The sequence below is a fragment of the Fundulus heteroclitus genome, chromosome 19 (assembly GCF_011125445.2).
Source record: "Fundulus heteroclitus isolate FHET01 chromosome 19, MU-UCD_Fhet_4.1, whole genome shotgun sequence".
Lineage (NCBI taxonomy): Eukaryota > Metazoa > Chordata > Actinopteri > Cyprinodontiformes > Fundulidae > Fundulus > Fundulus heteroclitus.
In genome coordinates, this window is record NC_046379.1 from 14,458,648 (window position 1) to 14,477,851 (window position 19,204).

General features: G+C 42.0%; 1 protein-coding gene across 3 annotated transcripts in view; it reads right to left on the minus strand.

Moving 5' to 3' along the window:
• Positions 1 to 967: 967 nt before the first annotated feature.
• scaf8 (SR-related CTD-associated factor 8) overlaps positions 968 to 19,204 on the minus strand; it is a 40,491-nt gene continuing 22,254 nt past the window's right edge. The window contains exons 3-21 of one of the 3 annotated variants that reach the window (XR_002428134.2): positions 17,089 to 17,133; positions 16,685 to 16,846; positions 15,827 to 15,983; positions 15,617 to 15,744; positions 14,345 to 14,521; positions 14,174 to 14,253; positions 13,941 to 14,052; positions 12,500 to 12,631; positions 12,282 to 12,391; positions 10,991 to 11,184; positions 10,792 to 10,892; positions 9,211 to 9,324; positions 8,873 to 9,029; positions 8,504 to 8,634; positions 6,163 to 6,304; positions 6,018 to 6,065; positions 5,715 to 5,906; positions 2,585 to 4,714; positions 968 to 1,511 (exon numbers count right to left, since the gene is read on the minus strand). Coding sequence is in view for 2 of the 3 variants with exons in the window: in XM_012862043.3 (XP_012717497.2) it covers positions 2,877 to 4,714; positions 5,715 to 5,906; positions 6,018 to 6,065; positions 6,163 to 6,304; positions 8,504 to 8,634; positions 8,873 to 9,029; positions 9,211 to 9,324; positions 10,792 to 10,892; positions 10,991 to 11,184; positions 12,282 to 12,391; positions 12,500 to 12,631; positions 13,941 to 14,052; positions 14,174 to 14,253; positions 14,345 to 14,521; positions 15,617 to 15,744; positions 15,827 to 15,983; positions 16,685 to 16,846; positions 17,089 to 17,133 (4,020 nt within the window). In the remaining variant the exon portion in view is untranslated. Of the gene's footprint in view, positions 4,715 to 5,714; positions 5,907 to 6,017; positions 6,066 to 6,162; positions 6,305 to 8,503; positions 8,635 to 8,872; positions 9,030 to 9,210; positions 9,325 to 10,791; positions 10,893 to 10,990; positions 11,185 to 12,281; positions 12,392 to 12,499; positions 12,632 to 13,940; positions 14,053 to 14,173; positions 14,254 to 14,344; positions 14,522 to 15,616; positions 15,745 to 15,826; positions 15,984 to 16,684; positions 16,847 to 17,088; positions 17,134 to 19,204 lie in introns of all 3 variants that reach the window. The other 2 variants (XM_012862043.3, XM_021316168.2) reach the window with 2 other exon arrangements.

Consider the following 19,204-nt stretch of genomic DNA (forward strand, 5'->3'; position numbering starts at 1 on the left):
CAGTTAAAGGGGGTAACATGGAACGTTTCTGCTACTAAGAGTGAAAAATCTTAGTTACCAGTGAATTTTCTTTGGTATTCCACTAAAACGGCTTTAAACTGTTTAAAATGCTAGTTCTTTTTGAACCTCTATCGTTTAGTAACATTTGTAGTAGTGATTAGTGGCGCTCCTCCAGTTTCCACATCATAAATGTTTTTTTTTTCTCAACTTGAAATATTTCCAAACAGCCAGATTTTCCTCACTTGTGACAGAAAGAAAGGCGCAGGGGTCTTCTATCAGCCACCTCACGGGCAGTGTGCAGCAGCAGGTGGGGGAGGGGCCGCAGTGTGTTACTCTACGCCAAAGGGTGGCCAACTTCGGTCAAGAGCGGTTATCCTGCATGTTTCAGATGTAGCCCGGGTCAAATGATCGGGTCACTGCGACCCGTCTGGAGCACCCAGAGGTGCTAACTGGGCTGGGATTAAAGACGGGACACACCCACAACATGCAGGGCGCCGTCTCTTCAGGACAGGTCCAGGCTATGTAGAGCTGTGAGAACAGTCCACCATTTTCTCTGGCATCCAATCACTGGGACTTTAGACCGTTATTACGGAAATTGTTCTGCCGTTTTAAAACTTCGGTATATCTTGATCCCAGTAACGTGGCCATGCCTATTGTGCTTTGGCAATGCATTATTCTAAAGGCAGGATGCACTTTGCTGTTTGGTTTTCAATACAAGACGTCTCATTGAACTTCTTTGATGTTTTTTGTCTTTATTTTTTTTTAACAAAAGCAAAAAATGAATAGAAAAAGCCGATATGAATTACTTTTTTCTGACGGATCTTTAGTTTAAGCAATCAAATTAGATTTTGGAGGCTTACGACTACTTCCTTTTATAGTTTTTAATTGCTCTATACTTTACATCGAGTGTTGTGCGTGAAATGTTTCGTCCGATCAGCTTTAACTGGAAGATATGACAATACCAGGATTAACAAATCTGATTCACCTTCAGTTTTTATTTAACATCACAACTCCTGCAGTAGACATTTGGTCTGAGAGGAACAGCAGACTATAGATTTCTGGTAGTATGTGTCAACAGAAAACCCACTACAAGTATGAAATGAAGAGAGACAGGAGGGTTAAAACATGGCTACAGGAGGCCTGCATGCACAGGCAAGTGCTGTACAATCTGTGCAGCTACCATTCAAATCGGCAGGTAAGTCAGTTCTGTGCTGGCGGCCTTCTTTCTCAGAGAGCCCTCTGAAACACACTCGCACGCACAGTCTGGCGTGCGTCACACAGAGGTGTCGGGTAGCATCGTGAACGACAAATCCATTCAAAGAAAGGCACAGAGCCATAATCAACAGTCACCCAGCGAAAAGCTTAGGCAAACATACAGGCTGAAGTCATCAGAAGCTAAATATCTAAAAGTCCCACGGTTGCATCCAACAAAGCGCTCTGTGGATGGATGGTATAGCAGCAACTTGAGATCGTCAAATCGACTGAAGTCACAGCACACAGTGTGTACGAGTCTGAAAAGCAAAGCAGTCTTATTTTTCCACTGGTCCTGGGTCAGAAAACAGTTCTAAAGCATGTGTTTTGAACAGAAAGAGCAGATTTATTTCAAACTAAAACAATATGCAGCCCGACATCAGAACATCGCTCCGTTTATTTTCTTTTTCCTCCCCACTAGTACGTGATTTATTTATTTTTTATATATATGTACTTCTTTTAAGTCATTGGATTATTAGAAACAAATTACAGACTGTTGTCAAATTTGGGAGGAAAAACAGACTTCTGAAAATGCAAAGTAAAAATCAGATTTTCTTTCCTCAAATAAAAGCAGCTGTTTACGCTGTGATTTTATGAAGGCAATTAGTCTTAACTTGACTCTCGCCAGACGGATGTAGTTCTGCCGAGCTCCACACGACTCCGCACATCCATCTGGAGTCGCTGCCATTGGGAGGGATTTCAATACCACATAAAATGCGTGAGCCAATCAGGATGGCCGGGCGGGATTTTTGTAAGTGTTATGCATCAGAGAAGCGACTGAATTCAGATGGTGGCTCGCAGGAAGCAAGCGGTTACATTGATGCTGCCATTTCATCAGTGTTGTCCAATTTACCAAATATTAGTTCTTTAAAAGAACACCAGAGAGCAGCTTTGAAGGCTTTTGTTAGTGGAAACGATGTTTTCGGTTTCAATGTGGGTGGTTGAAATAGCACATCAGTAAAAATGGCGGACAAATGCAGTTCTGATAAGGCCCCTCGTGAAATGCATCCCAATGGAGCGATCCCCAGACAGATATGTGGAGCTCTGCCGAACGAAATCCATCTGGCGAGAGTCAGGTTATATTAATTCTGCTTAGACACAGAAATGTTCATGAAACAACATAAAAGCATTAGTTGTAAAACTTTGCAGCATCGCTTTAACAGGAGGAGGAGACAGACCGGGCGAGCAGCTGCTGTTTTCAAGTATCTCATATTCTGCAGTCAATCCATTTGTTGAACAACCAGGATTTCCCACCGTCTTCCATAGGAAGGTCAAAGCTAAATTTCCCCATATACAATTGAAACATCTTGGCAGGCAATTGAATAAAACTTACCGAGCTTATATTAATTAAGAAGGGTGGCGTGGTTTTACAACTGAAAAAAAAAAAAAAAAAGGGAATAAGGAAATAAAATACAAAGAAAATCTATCCGTAAATCACCTGATAAGCCATCTATGTAAGTACACTGGTATTTGTCAGGGATAAAATCTTTTGTCGTTGCGTATCAGACAACAACTGGTGTGAGTCAGTATTCGTCATGTCCCGTGCTGTGGTGGTAGTTTGCTGACATGAGTACAGAGAAGAAGAGACAACTTTACAAAATGATCTTTTACCTACTGAGTGATGATTATGTCCCCTCAGTGTCTGTGACAGTGTCTACCACTGGCTGACTCGGAGCGTCCTCCTGGGGCTCACTCTGTTCATTGTTTAGGTCCTTAGGAGACGACAGTCGCTCCTGCCGTGGCTCGGCTTCACTTTGAGGCTGCGGAGAACCGCAGGCAGGGCCTGGGTTGGGCTCGGCTTCAGGGGAGGCCTCTGGCGTGGGCTCAGCCGTGCTGACACTGTCCTGACCTGGTCCATTTACCCACTGGGGTTCGGGTGTGGGGGCCCTCTCTGGTCCCCCGTTCTCGTCCTTCTGCGGCTCTTCCTGCTTCTCCGTAGAGCGAGGCCGATCGTTTTGGGGGCTGCCGGCCTGTGAGAAGCCCAGAGGTGAGTCGTGGCTGGGCCGCTTAGTGTCTGGGGAAGCAGTGGTCTCTGTGGGTGCCTGGGCGACGGGCGGGGGGGACTGCATCTGTGGAGGGCTCTCTGACTGTGGCGGCTCAGACTGAGCGGGGGGTTCGGTTAACGTGCTTGGAGTCTTGCCGTCGGATGACCGGTGGGGCGACTCGGCAGAGGGGGGAGACTTTGCCTGAGGCGTTTCAGCGGGAACCCGGGCTTCCCCCTGGGTCTCAGAAACGGGCGGCGGGTTCAGTGATGGAGGAGGGTACCTAAGCTGAGCCTGAGGGGGCGGCTGACTCAGGAGAGGCGCTTTGGCCTGACCTTGAGCAAAGCGGGAGGACTGGAAATGTGTTGGAACCAGGGGGTTTAGTTTAAGAGGAGCGAGGAGTTTCCCTTGATTAAGCGCCCTGTTGGGATTGAGGGGAGGAGTAGGAAGGAGTGGCGTGGTGAGCGGCAGGAGAGGCGTCCAGCCGCCACGCTCCTTCTCCTTGTCGTGCTCTCTGTCGCGTTCGGACTCCCTGGGGCGTTCTCGGCCTCGTTCCCGCTCCCTGTCGCGCTCCCGTTCCCGCTCTCGCTCGCGGTTTGGCCGGTTGCCGTTCACGTCTCTCCTGAAGTCAAAATCTCGTTCGTCTCGGTCTCTCTGTCTCTCCCACGGACGTCTTCGGTCATCCAGGTCTTTATGATGTTCACTATTGAAAGGAGGCGTGGGTCCACCTCCGCGGTTCCAGGGGTGCGGGCCCCCGACAGGTCCCCCTGTTGGCCCACCTGTAACACCAGGTCGGTTATCAAAGCGATTGGGGAAGTTCTGCCCCGGCGGGGGACGCTCGTCCTGAAAGCCTTTGGGACCACCTGGGGGCGGTGGTCCTCCTCGCATGCCGTCTCGCTCATCAAAGTCCCCTTTACCCTGGTTCCAGCGGTTATCGGGACTGAATCCTGCCAGAGCCTGCAAACGGCCCGCTAAGCTGGACCTCTGTGGTTGAGTTCCAGGGGTCTGGAGCAACGGAGGTCTCCCTCCTCCTGGAACCCCCCCACCACCTCCTAGAGGCTCCCTGTGCTCTGGTGGAGGGGTCGGCAGGAGGCCTACGCTTGGCTTCTCCATAGGGGGGAAGCGGTAGTCCTGATCTTTGCCCTCATCAGCACCAGAGGACTCATCTTCTGTTTTGGAGACACTTTCATTGGAGAGGTTGGGGGGTCTGGTGAACGGGTCCATCTGAGGGAAGGGAGCCCTGGGACGGGCATGAAGGGAATTGTCAAGGAGACCGCCTGCTTGCCGAGGAGGACCCTGCTGCATGAGGAGCGGGAAGCGGGCGGCCGCCCCCGGTTGAAGGAGGTTGGGTCGTACATCGAGGGGCAACAAGCCGGGCATTCTTGGTGCGTTCAAGCCTGCCTGATGCAGAGGATGGGGTAGGGAAGCTGGGGGATGCATTCCAAGGAGACCCATCCCACTGCGGACTGCATTCTGCATGCCTGCGAGCAAAACACATTACAGACAGAAATGTTAAGTCTTCAGAGACTGAAGCCAGACCTTTTCTGGCTGACAGCGACTTTTTTGTTTTTCTTTCAGGTCTGACCTGCTAATGTTTCCTTTGCATATTTATACAGCAAAGCATAAATTTAACCCAGAAATATGCATATATCAAAGCGCATGCATTTGGATGATGCGTTTCCTGACCGAAAATGTTTTGGTGCTTTTACAAAGTTCCTACAGCATAAGGCAAGTTAAATTCAAGACTTTTTAATGCCACTTGAAATAAAAAAAAAAATCAAGACCAACTTCACGATAAACAAGATGAACCAGGTTGCGACATAAACATAAACCATTACTTTCTGGCCCAGTAGACATGTTTAAAATTTTGAAAAAACATTCCATATAGGAAGAAAGCTAAGAACACACAAATTACAGATATATTTTTAACAACTACTGAACTGAATTCACAAACTTTGTTTTGTTCCCTACTAAAATAAACTAAATCAGTTTTAAAAACCACAACATAACCAGTGCCAACTCTTTTTCGCAGCTATGGTCCGGCCGCAACAGTTTTTATTGGTTCCGCTATCGGGACAGAACCAATAATGGTTACATTGAGACGTTTGGTAAATTTAAAAAAAAAATTATAATTGTGTCAATTATTTTACTGTTTGGTAAGGATTACAAAAATATAATCCTATTTATGACCTGGTAACAATTTTAAGACCTAAGAAAGATTGATTTAAGACATTTTAATGCCAATTAAGGCCTTAGTTTTATATTACAGAATTCAATGCCTTTTAAGACTTTTTAAGGATCTGCGGGAAACCTGTTTTAATTAAATCTGATTTTTAGCATTCAATCAAATCATATAAAAACTGGCTGGTTGTGACCTCTGATCAGGGTATCTCTGCAACAATCTACAAAAAATAAACGTTCATGTTTCCATAAAAAGAAAAAAAAATTCTAATGAGAAAATCCGGGGTGCTAGTTTCTGACCTTGTAGTGTGAGCTCTGCTGCAGCATCCATGCCCTCTGCAGACTTCTCACTGTTGGTTTGCTGAGGTTGGACTCCAACCGGGTTAAAAACACCCGCGCCCGGCATGGCCGAGGGCAGGAAGCTGCCGGGGATGGTGCTGGTTGGAGGCATCACTGCATCTTGGTTGGAGGCCACTGAAGGCTGCACTAGAGCTACATGTGATCAACATTCACCAAAAACAAAAATCATTTTTAACTGTAAAAGGACACCAAAACTCATTACATATAGATAAGAAACAAAGTAAGCAAAACAAAACAACTCACATGTAGTTACGGAGGCTATTCCCGCGGTATGTGGTGCCTGCATATATCCTAGAACAAGCAAAAAAATAAAAATAAATGAAACAGATCAGCGTGAGCTTGTGGCTTTGTGCACGTCAGATTTTATATCTCTGCTCGAGTTGATTACCTGGTGGGGGCTGAGATGCATTGAAGCCAGGTCTTAAAAATGGCGGCGGTGGTCCGTAGCCTGGTGGAGGTATGCCCATTGTGACAGGAAACGTAGGCGGCACCAAACTTATGGCAGCAGGAACTGCCTGGGCTACTGGTAGCTAAATGAAAGATTAAAATCAGTTACTTAACAGAAGATTTCACAGAAAACACATGTTTGACACATAAAATTAACAATGTATGAGAGGGGAAAAAAAGTAAAGCAAAAGGATAAGTCAGACTATACAGAAAAAAAGTATTTATACTGTTTGAACTTTTTAACATTTTCTCACATTACATCCACAAACAATGATGAATTTTTATTAGTGTTGCGCCGATGCCATTTTTGGCCCCAATACCGATACCCGATACCTGGCTGTGCAGTATTGGCCGATACCATACTGATACCATCTGTTTAAAATTAATGTATGTGTGTATATTTGAAGAACTGCATACTACTTGGATGTAAAATAATTGCCATCATGGCTTTGTCAAGCTGCTACCTTTGTAAAGCAGGAAAAAGACTAATACAAAGTGAATGCAGTAGAACTAGTGAGTGTCAGGAGAGAGAAGGCTGCGTTCAAGTGACATACAAACATCAAAATGGTATCGGTGCTCTATTTGTTGGTACTCCCCGATACCGATACCACCATTTTAGTGCTGGATCGGAGCCTCGGCCGATACTGGTATCGGTGCAACACTAATTTTTATGGGATTTTTTTTTGTGATAGGCCAACTCTAAGTAGCACATAACTTCAGAAACACTTTCACTGTAATTACACCTGCACATTTTTTTGTGTGGTTTGGTTCCTCTAGCAGCTTTGCACATCCAGAGGCTTAAATCTACTAATTCTTCTAAGCAGAACAGCACATGCTCAGTCAGATTGGATGAAGACTGGATGAGCTGAAAAGTACTTTTCAAGTCTTACCGCGGTTTGCTAAATTAATTTAGCTCTGGACTCTTACACAAAAACATGCTTTGATCTAAGACACAAAAAATTTAGGTAAAACTTTTATTGCATTTCGACTGTTTAAAACATAAGACTGTGTATAAAACATAAGGCTTTGAAAAACATCCAGGTCTCAGCTGTCTTCTAGACAAGGGAAAAACTGAATCTGCATGCATGCAGAAGCCCTGATATACGTGTTGTATGACTCTACAACCAGTAGAAATTAATCAGGGAGGGTTTGCACAAATGTACGTTGTTAAGTTTCAAATAACATGCTGCCTTCTAGTGGCACAGCAGGGAATTTACACCCTTCTCTCTAGTAGTGTCTAGTGCATGGAGATCACAATTAAAACATCGTCACATAGATGTAGTAACAGAATTAGAAAAACTGCAGTTTTTAATGTATTGTTGTAGTGTGCACAAGGTCTATATCATTCTATGATATCCCTATCTGGGTGTTTATGGCCTGTCCTGCTGGACTGAGAATCCCTGGCCTGTTCTCATGTTTCCTGCATCTTCCAATTGTTTTTCCTCCAGTTTTGCCTGCAGTTCAACTCCATCCAGAAGCTGCCACCACCATATTTCACTGCGTGTTCAAAGCGATGTACAGTGTTAGGTTTCCTCAACACATGGTATTTTGTAGAAAGGGAAAAAAGTAGAAAATGTGGTATTTTCTAACTAGAGCATCTTCATATGCATGTCTGCTGTGTACTTCAAACGGGACGTTTGATGGCTTTCTTCTTTCCACTCTTCTACAACGGTCAGATTGAGCATGAATAATAAAGACCCTGTCAGGATTTTCTCATCATAAAGCCTCTTGGTTGCTTCTATGATGAATCCTCTCCTCTGCCCAGCTCAGTCAGTTTAAACGGAGGGGCCAAATCTTCAAAGGTTTCCAGCTGTTCCATCTTATTTCCATTTCCCGATGATTGGCAGAAGGGTGCTGTTATACATCAACATATTAAGTTATTGTTTTATAAACTAACTCTTGCTTTAAAAACTTCTCCACATCTTAACCTGACCTGTCTGCTGTGTTCCTTGGTCATCGTGATCGTGTTTGTTCACGAATGCTCTCTAACAAACCTCTGCGGCCTCCAGAGATCAGTTTCACACCCAGACCGATTCCATCTACCAATCATGACCTCTGAAATGGTTGCTGCAGATTTTATTTGGGGATATAAGATTAAAAGGAGGCTGAATATATATATGCAGACCCAGATTTCTATTTGCGAAATAGGATTTTGGTATATTACATAAAATCTCAACTAAAATACATTAAATGGTTATAACGTTGCTGCTCATGAATAATCCTGGTAAGCTGGCCTTGCACAGTACCAACATCCACAGACTGCAACCAAAGCTCTTCAGTACCTGTACAGGCATCATGGTAACCTGCTGGTTGTAGGTCTCCGTTTGGGTATTAGACACCACTGTGGGCTCAGTGCTAACCACCTGACTTGTAACTTCCTTGGCTGGTTCGGAGATCTTGGTTGTTTCCCACTCTGCAGTCAGACAGAAACAAATTATCGGTTAATACTCAAGTACTTAAAGTCATTTAGGCAGCACTATGCGTTCTGAGAAACACTTGCAATAACAGAACAGGAGGACCAGGATATGAAGTAAAACTCTAGATATTTCCTGTTAGGGTAGTTGCTTTAACTATGTGACCTCCACCTGAATGAGCACTGCTACCGAATCAACACATCTAGTGTTTCTATCAATTCATATGTGTGTTTTTACCATCGTTGATGGTTTCTTGATCAATAATTCCCCCTTCAGCAAAACCATGCAGATCATCCATCTTGACCTTCTCCCATGGGATGTAGGTGACGCCCAGGTCTGCATCCCAAAACTGCTTGTACTCTTGCTTTACGCCTTTGTTCAGAGCCCACGCAATCTGAAGGACAAGGACGCAACAAGGTCAAAACAACCTTTAGCAAACCATTTTCTTCCAGCATAAAAGGATGCAGCAATATAAAGGCATGCTCTCACCACTAGAGGTCAATGCTGAGATTAAATTACAGAAAACATTAAAGGGATTGAAGATACAGGAAATCGAATTATAAAGGCAAAAGAACCTTGATGATCTTGGAGCCGATCTTAAAGGAGCCAGTGCTGAGTTTCTGAAGGGCGCGGTATGCATCCTGTCTGTGGACCATACAGATGTAGGCACAGCCTCTAGGAGGGATCATCTGGAGACACAAAACAGGTCACGTAAGTTTAAGTGACAAAAATGTAAGACTTTCAATTACTAAATAATTTACATGGAGCATTAAGTAAGGAAACAATCTAAGTTTAGTTCCCTAAACAAAGGCAGTTTAAGTGGCAGAGGGGTGTGAATGTCTGGGCTTTGTAGTTCTGTCAAATTGTAAAATAATCTCTGATACAACAAACCTAATAATTCAATCTGCCTTTCTGGAGAAAGTAAAATAGATGAAATAATAAAATTAAATAAAAAGCTCATATTAGGAGCACTGGATGGATGGATGGACAATTTTATATTGTGACTACCGTATTTTTTGGACAATTGAGTCGCTCGGGAATATGAATCGCATCATTCAAAAAACGTGTGACAAAGAGGGATAAAGCGTATATAAGTCGCACAGGACAATACGCATTTATTTAGACATTTATTTCACACAATCCAAGAATAAAAACTGACATTTAATCTGGTAAACCAACTTTCAATTACACACCTGAATCCACAACCAGCTGAATAATACGGAACATACCAGGGAGGATGAATGGGGTAAATTAGCAACTCTAACCAGTAAGGTGTTGTCCAACGCATTTCAGCGTAGCGGCCGTTACGCTGAAAGTTGTTATAATTACCCCTAAATTAGACCGTGAGCATAGCGGTGCTACGGGCTAAGCTAACAGTACGACACGGATGTTTTAGATCACATAAAGCTCACGTGCATCGGCGAAGTTGTAACCCTCCCGGACAACAGACGTGTAAGCTAGCGCTAGCTGTTATTAGCTTAATGGACAGCCCAATAACAGAGTTCTGTTGCGGTCTGGGCTCTCCTAGTTGCACCATGCAATGCTCTGTTGCGTGAATGCATACTGAAACAGCAAAACATTATACAAATATGTGTTCAATCTTTGTTGTCTCCAACTTAATTAACTTCAATTAATTTTTAAGTGGTCCAGGAACAGGATAGTTTCACAAGCCAAGCAAATACTCTTGTGTCTATAGATGTAATCTTTACTCCTTGGTTAATACTGGTTAATATGAATCACCATTTAAATGTGATATATAAGTTGCACCTGAATATAAGTCGTAGGATCGGCCAAACTATGGAACAAAAAGTGCGATTTATAGTCCATAAAATACGGTAAATGTATTTTAGGGCCTAAAGAAAAATCTGAAGCCCTTTACAACTTTTTAAGGCCTAAAATGAGGATATATTAAATGTAATATCCAAGACCCTGTAAATATGAGGGGGAGTTAAAACATAAACAAGTAACCACACCATAGAATACGGGCAGACTTGTGTCACAGGCAAAACAAGCAAATAGGAAGAAACAATCACTGTATTTAAACACAGAGCAGTGTTAGACCATTAAGAACCGTTTTACTGGAAAATGTTCAGCCATGAAAGAACCGACTGACCCCAATTATATGAGAGGGCCGACCAGGGCAGAGGTCTACTTACATTGATGGACTCAATCTGACCAAACTCTTCAAACAGATTGGTGAGGTCTTGCTGAGTGGCCTTTTTGTCCACCTGGCCCACCCACAGTGTCGTGCTGCAAACTAGGTACAAAAAAGTAAAAAATAAATAAATTAACAACACTGTGTGCAAAAAATACAATTATAGAGTTCAGCAGCAACCAAATGTTGCTTATATTTACCACTAAGAGTCTTGGATCGTATGGGTGGTAATCCTTTCTTCTGCCGCTCCTTCTCTCGTTCCCGGGCCCGTCTTTCACTGGAGTAAGACCGCGACGACTTCCTCTTGCGATCTCTGGAGCGGGAACGGGAGCGCTTACGGTGTTTCCGTTTCCGTGAGCCGGAGCGGGACCTGGACCTTCTTCGTTTGGGAGATCTAGGACAAAACGAAACAAAAATATTAGAAAGTTATCTTGCGGAAAAGAATGTTTTTGCAATCTTTATAATAAAACCCATGAAGCGACAACTGATTTTCTGCATCTAAACCAGTTTTCACAAATTTTTGCTACAAAAGATGAACATGTAAGAAATTCCTACCAAATAAAAGTTGCTTAATGTTTAACAAACCTTTATTTCTATTCTTTTCTTTTTTATTCTGTAGAGCAAATGACATGAAACATTTACAAAAACAGAATGAAAATATTTTATTAAATGAAACCTCCCATATTCATACAAAAAAAAAAAAAAAACGCATGTAAATAAAATATTCTGTGTACTGTTTGTGTCATTCGGTTTGTGAAAGTTGTGACAGAAATTGCATGGAGGGTTTTAACAGTATTTGCATTTAAAAATGACAGACTCAATTATATATTTTTTTTCATTTGAGTATAACTCATTCATCTAGTTGAGTTGTTCCTTTTCAACAAATCACAACAATACTGCAGCTGGCTTCTGATTAGGCAGTGTGTAAAAAGGCTTATTTCCCTGTTTTGGCATCTAAACGAATTTAGATTAACAGTGAAATGATCCTCTTGATATTTGAATAAGTGTGTATTTTATTAGTTAGTATCTTAAAAGTATCGTAAAATAATTTTATTAGTTAGTATCTTAAAATAATACTGATCAAGGAGCAAAATTTTGAGAGTAAACAGACAATTGTCTAAATATAAATCTAAAATGTTGTCGTCTTCCAGCTTTCTAGAAATTCAGATATAATTATTTATTTTATATTTATTAATGGATGTTTTGTAAGGAAAAATATCATACAACTTAAGCTATTATTTTACCTTTCTATCTAAAACACTGTTCAATTCCATGTAATTTTGGGCCAAATTTATTTACAAACTGCAAAGAGCCTGAGGAGCAACATGCGGCTCCGGAGCCACAGGGTGCAGACCCCTGCTTTAGGTGGTTGGATTTCTCAAGATGATGCCTTCTGAAAAAGTTACAGGAAAAAGCCTTTGAACAAGGCCAAAAACAAACAAAACAAACCAAGAACATGTACAGCAAGGCAGAACAACACAACTGACTAACCTAGAGCGTGACCTAGAACGTGTCTGGGAACGCGTGCTTAGGGTCTTCTTCTCTTCTGCCTCAAAGATCTCCTCCTCCATTCCCTCAGGGCCCTCATCCAGATCCATATCCTGGAAAAGTTGAGGAGTTTTTACAAATAAAGTAGAAAGTAAGCACAACCCAAGTTGCTTGTTTAAAAACATGCTGCTTAAATGAAATCTCCGAACTGCACCAGATACCTGCTGCTGGTTGTCCATGGAGTCGTCCATCTTGTTCTCCGGCTCAGGAAGCTGTGGCTGAGAGCTGCTCTGAGCCGTCGGCACCGAGTTTTCCTGCCCGTACATTGAGTCCTGCCCTTCGATGTTCATGGCCTGGAGGAACCAACAGCATTTGTTTTTAACAGTTTTCCAACAATATAGAGAATAGAAACAAATTGGATCTTTACACTGAAGGCTTGGACAAGTGTACCTCAAACACTTATTTCAGTAAATAAACCCAAAAGGTTAAGGTCAGACACACTTCTTTATTTTCATTCTTTGTCAAAAATGTTTCGAAACAAACTATTTTAATAGCAGACAAAAATAAATACAAAATGCAGTTCTTCAAATAATGCTTTGAAGCCTTACTGGTCTCAGTTGAGCTCACTGTTCATTATTCAACTATAAGAAAAAGACAGCGCAAAAAATGGCTGCCACGGAGGAGGTAGAGCATGGGTTGACAAACTCCGGTCCTCGAGGGCCGGTGTCCTCAAACTTTCAGAGGTTTCCCTGGCCCCACACACCTGAATCAAATAGCACAATTAGCTCCTCAGTATGCAGTCAGGTTCTTCAGAGTCTTGCTAATTAACAGATTATTTGACTCAGGTGTGTCAGACCAGGGACACATCTAAAGGTTGCAGGACGCTGGCTCTCGGGGACCGGAGTTGGCCACCCCTGAGGTAGAGGGTGAAAAGCAGTGTAGATTAAAAACAACAAAATCTCTTTCAATATTTGCCAAAAAAGCAAACTAAAAGTAAAATGATAATATTTAAGTAAAACATTTTGTGAACTGATGAGAGATAAGGGGAATGCCCGAAAAAAGGGCTTCACATCCACAGTAAAACACGATGAGGCGTTTTCTGGCTTCAGGACACGGACAACTTGGCATAACTTGTGGAGCCATTCATTCTGCTCTCTAGCAAAAAATCCTGACAATAAAAGTCTGACCATCCGTTTAGGAACTCAGCCACACGCCCTTCAGCCACTTGCACCTTGATTTTCAAATCAATATCCTCCTTTCCCATGTAAGATGCTCCTGGATCAACTGTGGCTCAACACAACAAATGTCTCTGTGGTGCTACTTTAAGCATTGAATCATTTGAAATCTCTCCTAAACTCCTGCTTTGCTTCACAATCCCCTGCAAACCTTTTAACCACAGTTTTTCCTTCCACTCAATTTCCCGTGATGAACACAGTAATGTGAACAGCCAGCTTCTTTGGTAATGACCTATAAGCCTTAATCAAAATTGATAAAATTAAACACTTAAAACATATTGTTCTGCGTGTAATAAATGTATAGGAGAGTTGACTTCTACTCCAGTTTAAGTGAAATAAATACATTTTTAAACCATGTTTTCATTTATTGAGATGCACTTGTACAAGGCAATAAACAAGGCCGTTGTTAGAGATCCGTGTAATTCACCTTCTGCTGGTGCTCTAGCAGCTGCTTCTGAAACTGCTCCAGGTTTTGTTGCTGGAGTTGCTCGGCCAGTTGATGAAAGAGTGAGCTGTTCATGGGCTCAGACACCATGGGCCTGAAAATGATCAGCAGCTGGATTTAATACAAAACCTTAACATGCGACAGGAAAAAAGGTCTCTGGGCTATTTCTAGTAAGGTTTTATGTAAAGAAAAATCAAAAAGCATTCTGAACTTACATTTGAGAAGATGAGGAGTCCTTTTTAGCTTCCTCGCTACGTTCTGAATCGTTCCCAAAGTCAAAAGGACCCAACAGTTTCTGCAAAAAAAAACAAAAAACGCAGTAATCACATTAGCAAAACTCGGCACACCCAAAAGAAGACGGCAACAGTTGCTGACTGCGGCGTTACCTTATTAAAAGAGGAGACTCTTTGCTCCAGGGGGTTGAGGCTGTTGGCAGTGGCGGCAGCAGTAAGCTGAGCTGTCAGAGCTTGTAATTGTACCACCAGGCCAGCATCCAAGGCCTGCAGCAGGGATGGCTGAGGCTTCTGCTGCTGCATCTGCAGACTCTGGACCAGTTGCTGCAGCTGTAGCAGACAGGGCACAATGTCTGAGTCATTATAACACCGATGTAGAGTTAGGAAGGAGTAGAAACAAGATTTTAAAACCATTTCCTCATCGTCAGAAAACTGCAGTTTAGGGGGGGGGGGGATGGTGTCCAGACTGAAAGAAGGAAGGAAGGAAGGAACGAACGAAGAAAGGAAAAGTTGGCTAGACTCAAGGAGGAAGGAAGGAAGGAAGGAAGGAAGGAAGGAAGGAAGGAAGGAAGGAAGGAAGGAAGGAAGGAAGGAATGAAAGGTGTCCAGACTGAAGGAAGGAAGGAAGGAAAGGTTGGCTAGACTCAAGGAGGAAGGAAGGAAGGATGGAAGGAAGGAAGGAAGGAAAAGTTGGCTAGACTCAAGGAGGAAGAAAGGACAGAAGAAAAGTTGGCTAGACTCAAGGAGGAGGGAGGGAGGGAAGGAAGGAAGGAAGGAAGGAAGGAAGGAAGGAAGGAAAAGTTGGCAAGACTCAAGGAGGAGGGAGGGAAGGAAGGAAGGAAGGAAGGAAGGAAGGAAGGAAGGAAGGAAGGAAGGAAGGAAGGAAGGAAGGAAGGAAGGAAGGAAGGAAGGAAGGAAAAGTTGGCAAGACTCAAGGAGGAAGGAAGGAAGGAAAGTTGGCAAGACACAAAGAAGAAAAGAAGGAAGGAAGGAAGGAAGGAAGGAAGGAAGGAAGGAAGGAAGGAAGGAAGGAAGGAAAGAAAGTTGGAGAAAGAAAGAAAGAAAGAAAGAAAGAAAGAAAGAAAGAAAGAAAGAAAAGGGAAAGTTGGCTAGAGTCAAGGAAAGAAGGAATGAACGAAGGAAGGAAGGAGAGTGAGCTAGACTGAAGGAAGGAAGGAGGAAGTTATTTTTTCAGACTTCACAAGACCCTTTTGTAATTGTGGATGGATGGATGGATGGATGGATGGATGGATGGATGGATGGATGGATGGATGGATGGATGGATGGATGGATGGACAAATAGATAAAACTTGAAGGGCGGGCAGACACAAATAAATGGATGACTTTTACGCAATAGTAGAAGACTTTCACCCTGCTTTGCTAAACGCATTTCACAGTCAGCACTGGTGGACCACATCCACTCACCTGTTGTCCCTGGGGACTCTGCAGGATTTGTGCGACAGCAGCAACAGTATCTGTGTTTGTGATCTGGGAGGCCCAGTCAGGCAGACCCTGGACTATATTTGCTGGAGTGGCGGGCGTCGCTGGGGTGCCTGAATAGACAGAGGCGTAAATACTGGTGTCAGGGGTTATCTGGTGTGTGTTTCCCTCCACTCCACGCGGGGTCTTACTCACCAGGTGTAGTGTTATTGATCGGTGCAGCACTGCTGGGCAGGACAGGAGTGGTGCTGGGAGGAGGAATCCCTGCAGCCATGTCCAGCAGAGGCTGGATGATGTCACTCTTGAAGACGGCATTCTTCTGCCACAGATTCAGGACTCGCACTATCTTACTCTGAACGCGCCAAAGACAGATGACACAAACATACCGGTGCAGAACAGTGAGTAAAGCTTTAGCCTAAACAACTTAGGATGAGTTGTGTTTTTTGTAGTTGTGGGTTTCCTCCCGCTTAGAGTTACTTGAGCACACTTCAGCCAGTAATGTTTAGTGCTAGTTTATACAATGCAAAAAGGGAACTCAAAGTAAGTAAAGTTTTCTTGAAATGTGTGCATTTTTACTTGATTTGAGCAGCTAAATAAGACTATTTGCCAATGGAATAAGATTTTTGCACTTAAAATAAGAACAATTCATCTCCATCATCTTATTTCAAGTGCAGTATATCAAATTATCTTATTTTTGGTTTGAAAATACTCATTCCATTGGCAAATAGTCTTATTTAGCTGCTCAAATGACGGAAAACTATACTAATTTCAAGAAAATTTTACTTGCTTTGAGTTCCCTTTATGCAGTGTATTTCATTTTCAAGAAGAACGTAACCATGGACCAAAGATAACCTTTTGGCTATTAATAAAATGTTCACTTCTCCAGTGAAAAACAGCAACAACTGGAATAAAATAAACAGCCGAAGCCTAAAAGTAAGATTTTTTGTTTATTTCCGTGTTTTTTTTTTTTTTAAACATATAGTTCCTATCATTACTAACCGGACAAAAACAAGGGAAGCTGAGGAACAGAAAAACTATTAAAAACCTACTGACCTTGTCATCTGGAGGGCATCTGTAAAGATGCTGGAACGTTGTGATGATGTTCTTGCTGAAGCGAGGGGCAAAAACATCCTTCTCTGTCCCAAACTGGTGCCGTGACTGTCTGACAATGGAGTCGATGACGTACAGCCCAGGGACTTTGTATTCTGGCTTGCACTGCGTAGAAAAGACACAAACTCACAAGTTAAAAAAAAGGGAAACAATAGAAAATTCATATTAATACTCAAACTATCATCTGATCATTCAGGAAGACACCATTTTAAAAATAAATTACAGCTGCTGCCTCAAAAACCATAATAAAGCAAAACAAAAACAAAAATGCATTTAAAATATTACAGCCAAAGCCATTTCATAAATTAGCTTAAATAAAAATCAGAGTGACTAATAATTTAACTTACCTTCTGAATAAACTTCTCTACACTCTGGACGACATGCTTGTAGAACTGAAAGAAGAAGAAAATATTTTAACAACTGCGGCATCTACAGGCACAATTAGATCAGACAGGAGGGGGATGCAGAAGCTCAGCCTGATGTAAATCAGAGGATCAATAAAAAATAGGCAGCATCTTTTACAAAACATGTCTAAAACATAAACTAATCATGTCATAACTGATCGGTTTTTTGTACTCAATCTGCAGCCCAACAATAATCACATAAAAGGTTCACACTGACAACACCAGTGTTGTGAAATAGGATTGCTTAATATTAGGATATAACTCAACTGAGCCATGATTGCTGATTATTGTGAATACTCTAATCAGTCGTGGTTAATCCACAGAGTCCTCATTCTCCTATTTGTCATTATTGTGACACCAGCACTTTGTGGACCTGAGTAAACTGGGCAGTTGTGTCAAATGTGGGAATCAACTGCAGTGAAACTCAAACAAACAGAGAGAGCATATTATTCTCAAGCATCTTTGAGTTTCTGAGACTTAGAAGATGAAAGCCATCAAATTTAGCGTCAAAACAGTCCTTTGCAAAATTATTATTGTACGCACCACTACTGCGATGGCAATATATTTGAACTATACTATGCATCTCAATTGGGAAAGTATGTATTAAATCTAACAACACTGAAAAGTCTCATAGAGAAAGGTTCAATTCATTATCTGATTTTTTTTTTTTTAAATAAATAAATGCACAACTCCAAACATTCTAACAAATGGCTGTCATCCTAAAGTGAAAGGCCGGACATAGAGAGCATAAATGAGAGAAGCCAACATATAATTAAAGATGCAAGAGGCTTTGGTGACTTTGGAGAAGCTTCAGAGATCCACAATTCAGGTTCAACTATTAGTTCAAATATCAGACTTTTAAGGATGAGTGGCAAGAAGAAAAACAACGGTAAAAAGAAAACCACAAGAAATCCAGCTTAAAGTTATTAAGAAACCCTGGAAAGAACACACCAAACATGTGGAAGCTGTGCCAGCCAAATGAGCCCAAACTTACTACATATAAACACATAACTACATATAAAATTCTATATGTAGCAAAAACAAACACTGCACATTGCCCTGACAACACCATCCCCATGACGATACACGGTGATGGCAGAATCAGGATGTGGCAATGCTTTAGAAGAAGCCCTCGATTAATGAACACCCACCTTTAATAAACAGCTAAATTAAATTCCTGGCGGACTTTAACACTTTAAGGCCTAAAACTGAAATGAATTTATGATGTTTTGAGAGTTTTATGCTCACAAAAGTGCTGCTGCACAAAATCTAAAAGAACTACCATAAAACTACTGAAATGTTTCAGAGCTTTCTTTGACAGTGTTTTCTATTTAGACAATTTATCAATGGCCTTTTATCCACAAATCTGTACACATTTTCTGTGCGTCAAGCAGGGATCGCATACCCTTACATAATTCTAAAAGCCGTCATATTCCCTAAAGCAGCCAATGACATGATCAAATACTAATAAAATTAAAGTGGAATAAGTCGGATGTACCAACATCAGGACACATCTGAGTCTGTACGCAATAAATATGTAAATCCCACATTTGCAGACAGTCAGCAAATCTCAATGGCTATGGAGACACAAGAATGCTCAGAGCCAGCTGGAGCTATTTTTGTCCTAAGGAGAGAATGAACAGTAACATGCTGTTACCATGAACATAGTTTCCCACTATGGCTAATTTTGCCCTGCTTTCTCCGCTTTTTGCTGAAGTTTACATTCAAAACTTTTACCCCATCTATTACCGTTGGTCCTACTGGTTAAGGTCAGCTGTCTTCTAATTTTAACTTCCGCTATCAGCCTGTAGGTGGAGTCATAGAACAGCTGGACAGTGAAGACAGTTTTTCATTTTCTTATTTTGCATGAATTCTAGAGCGGGTTAGGAAATACAAACTAAATTGTTTCCAATAAACTAAACTTTTAACATGTGACACTTCTGTCAAATTATTGTTGGTACAGGAATGCACAAAGTCTTAAAGGAATACTTTGTTGGTACTTTTTATAATGCATTAATGAGTTGAAAGGCAACAGTCAGTAAAATTACTAAAGCTGGTC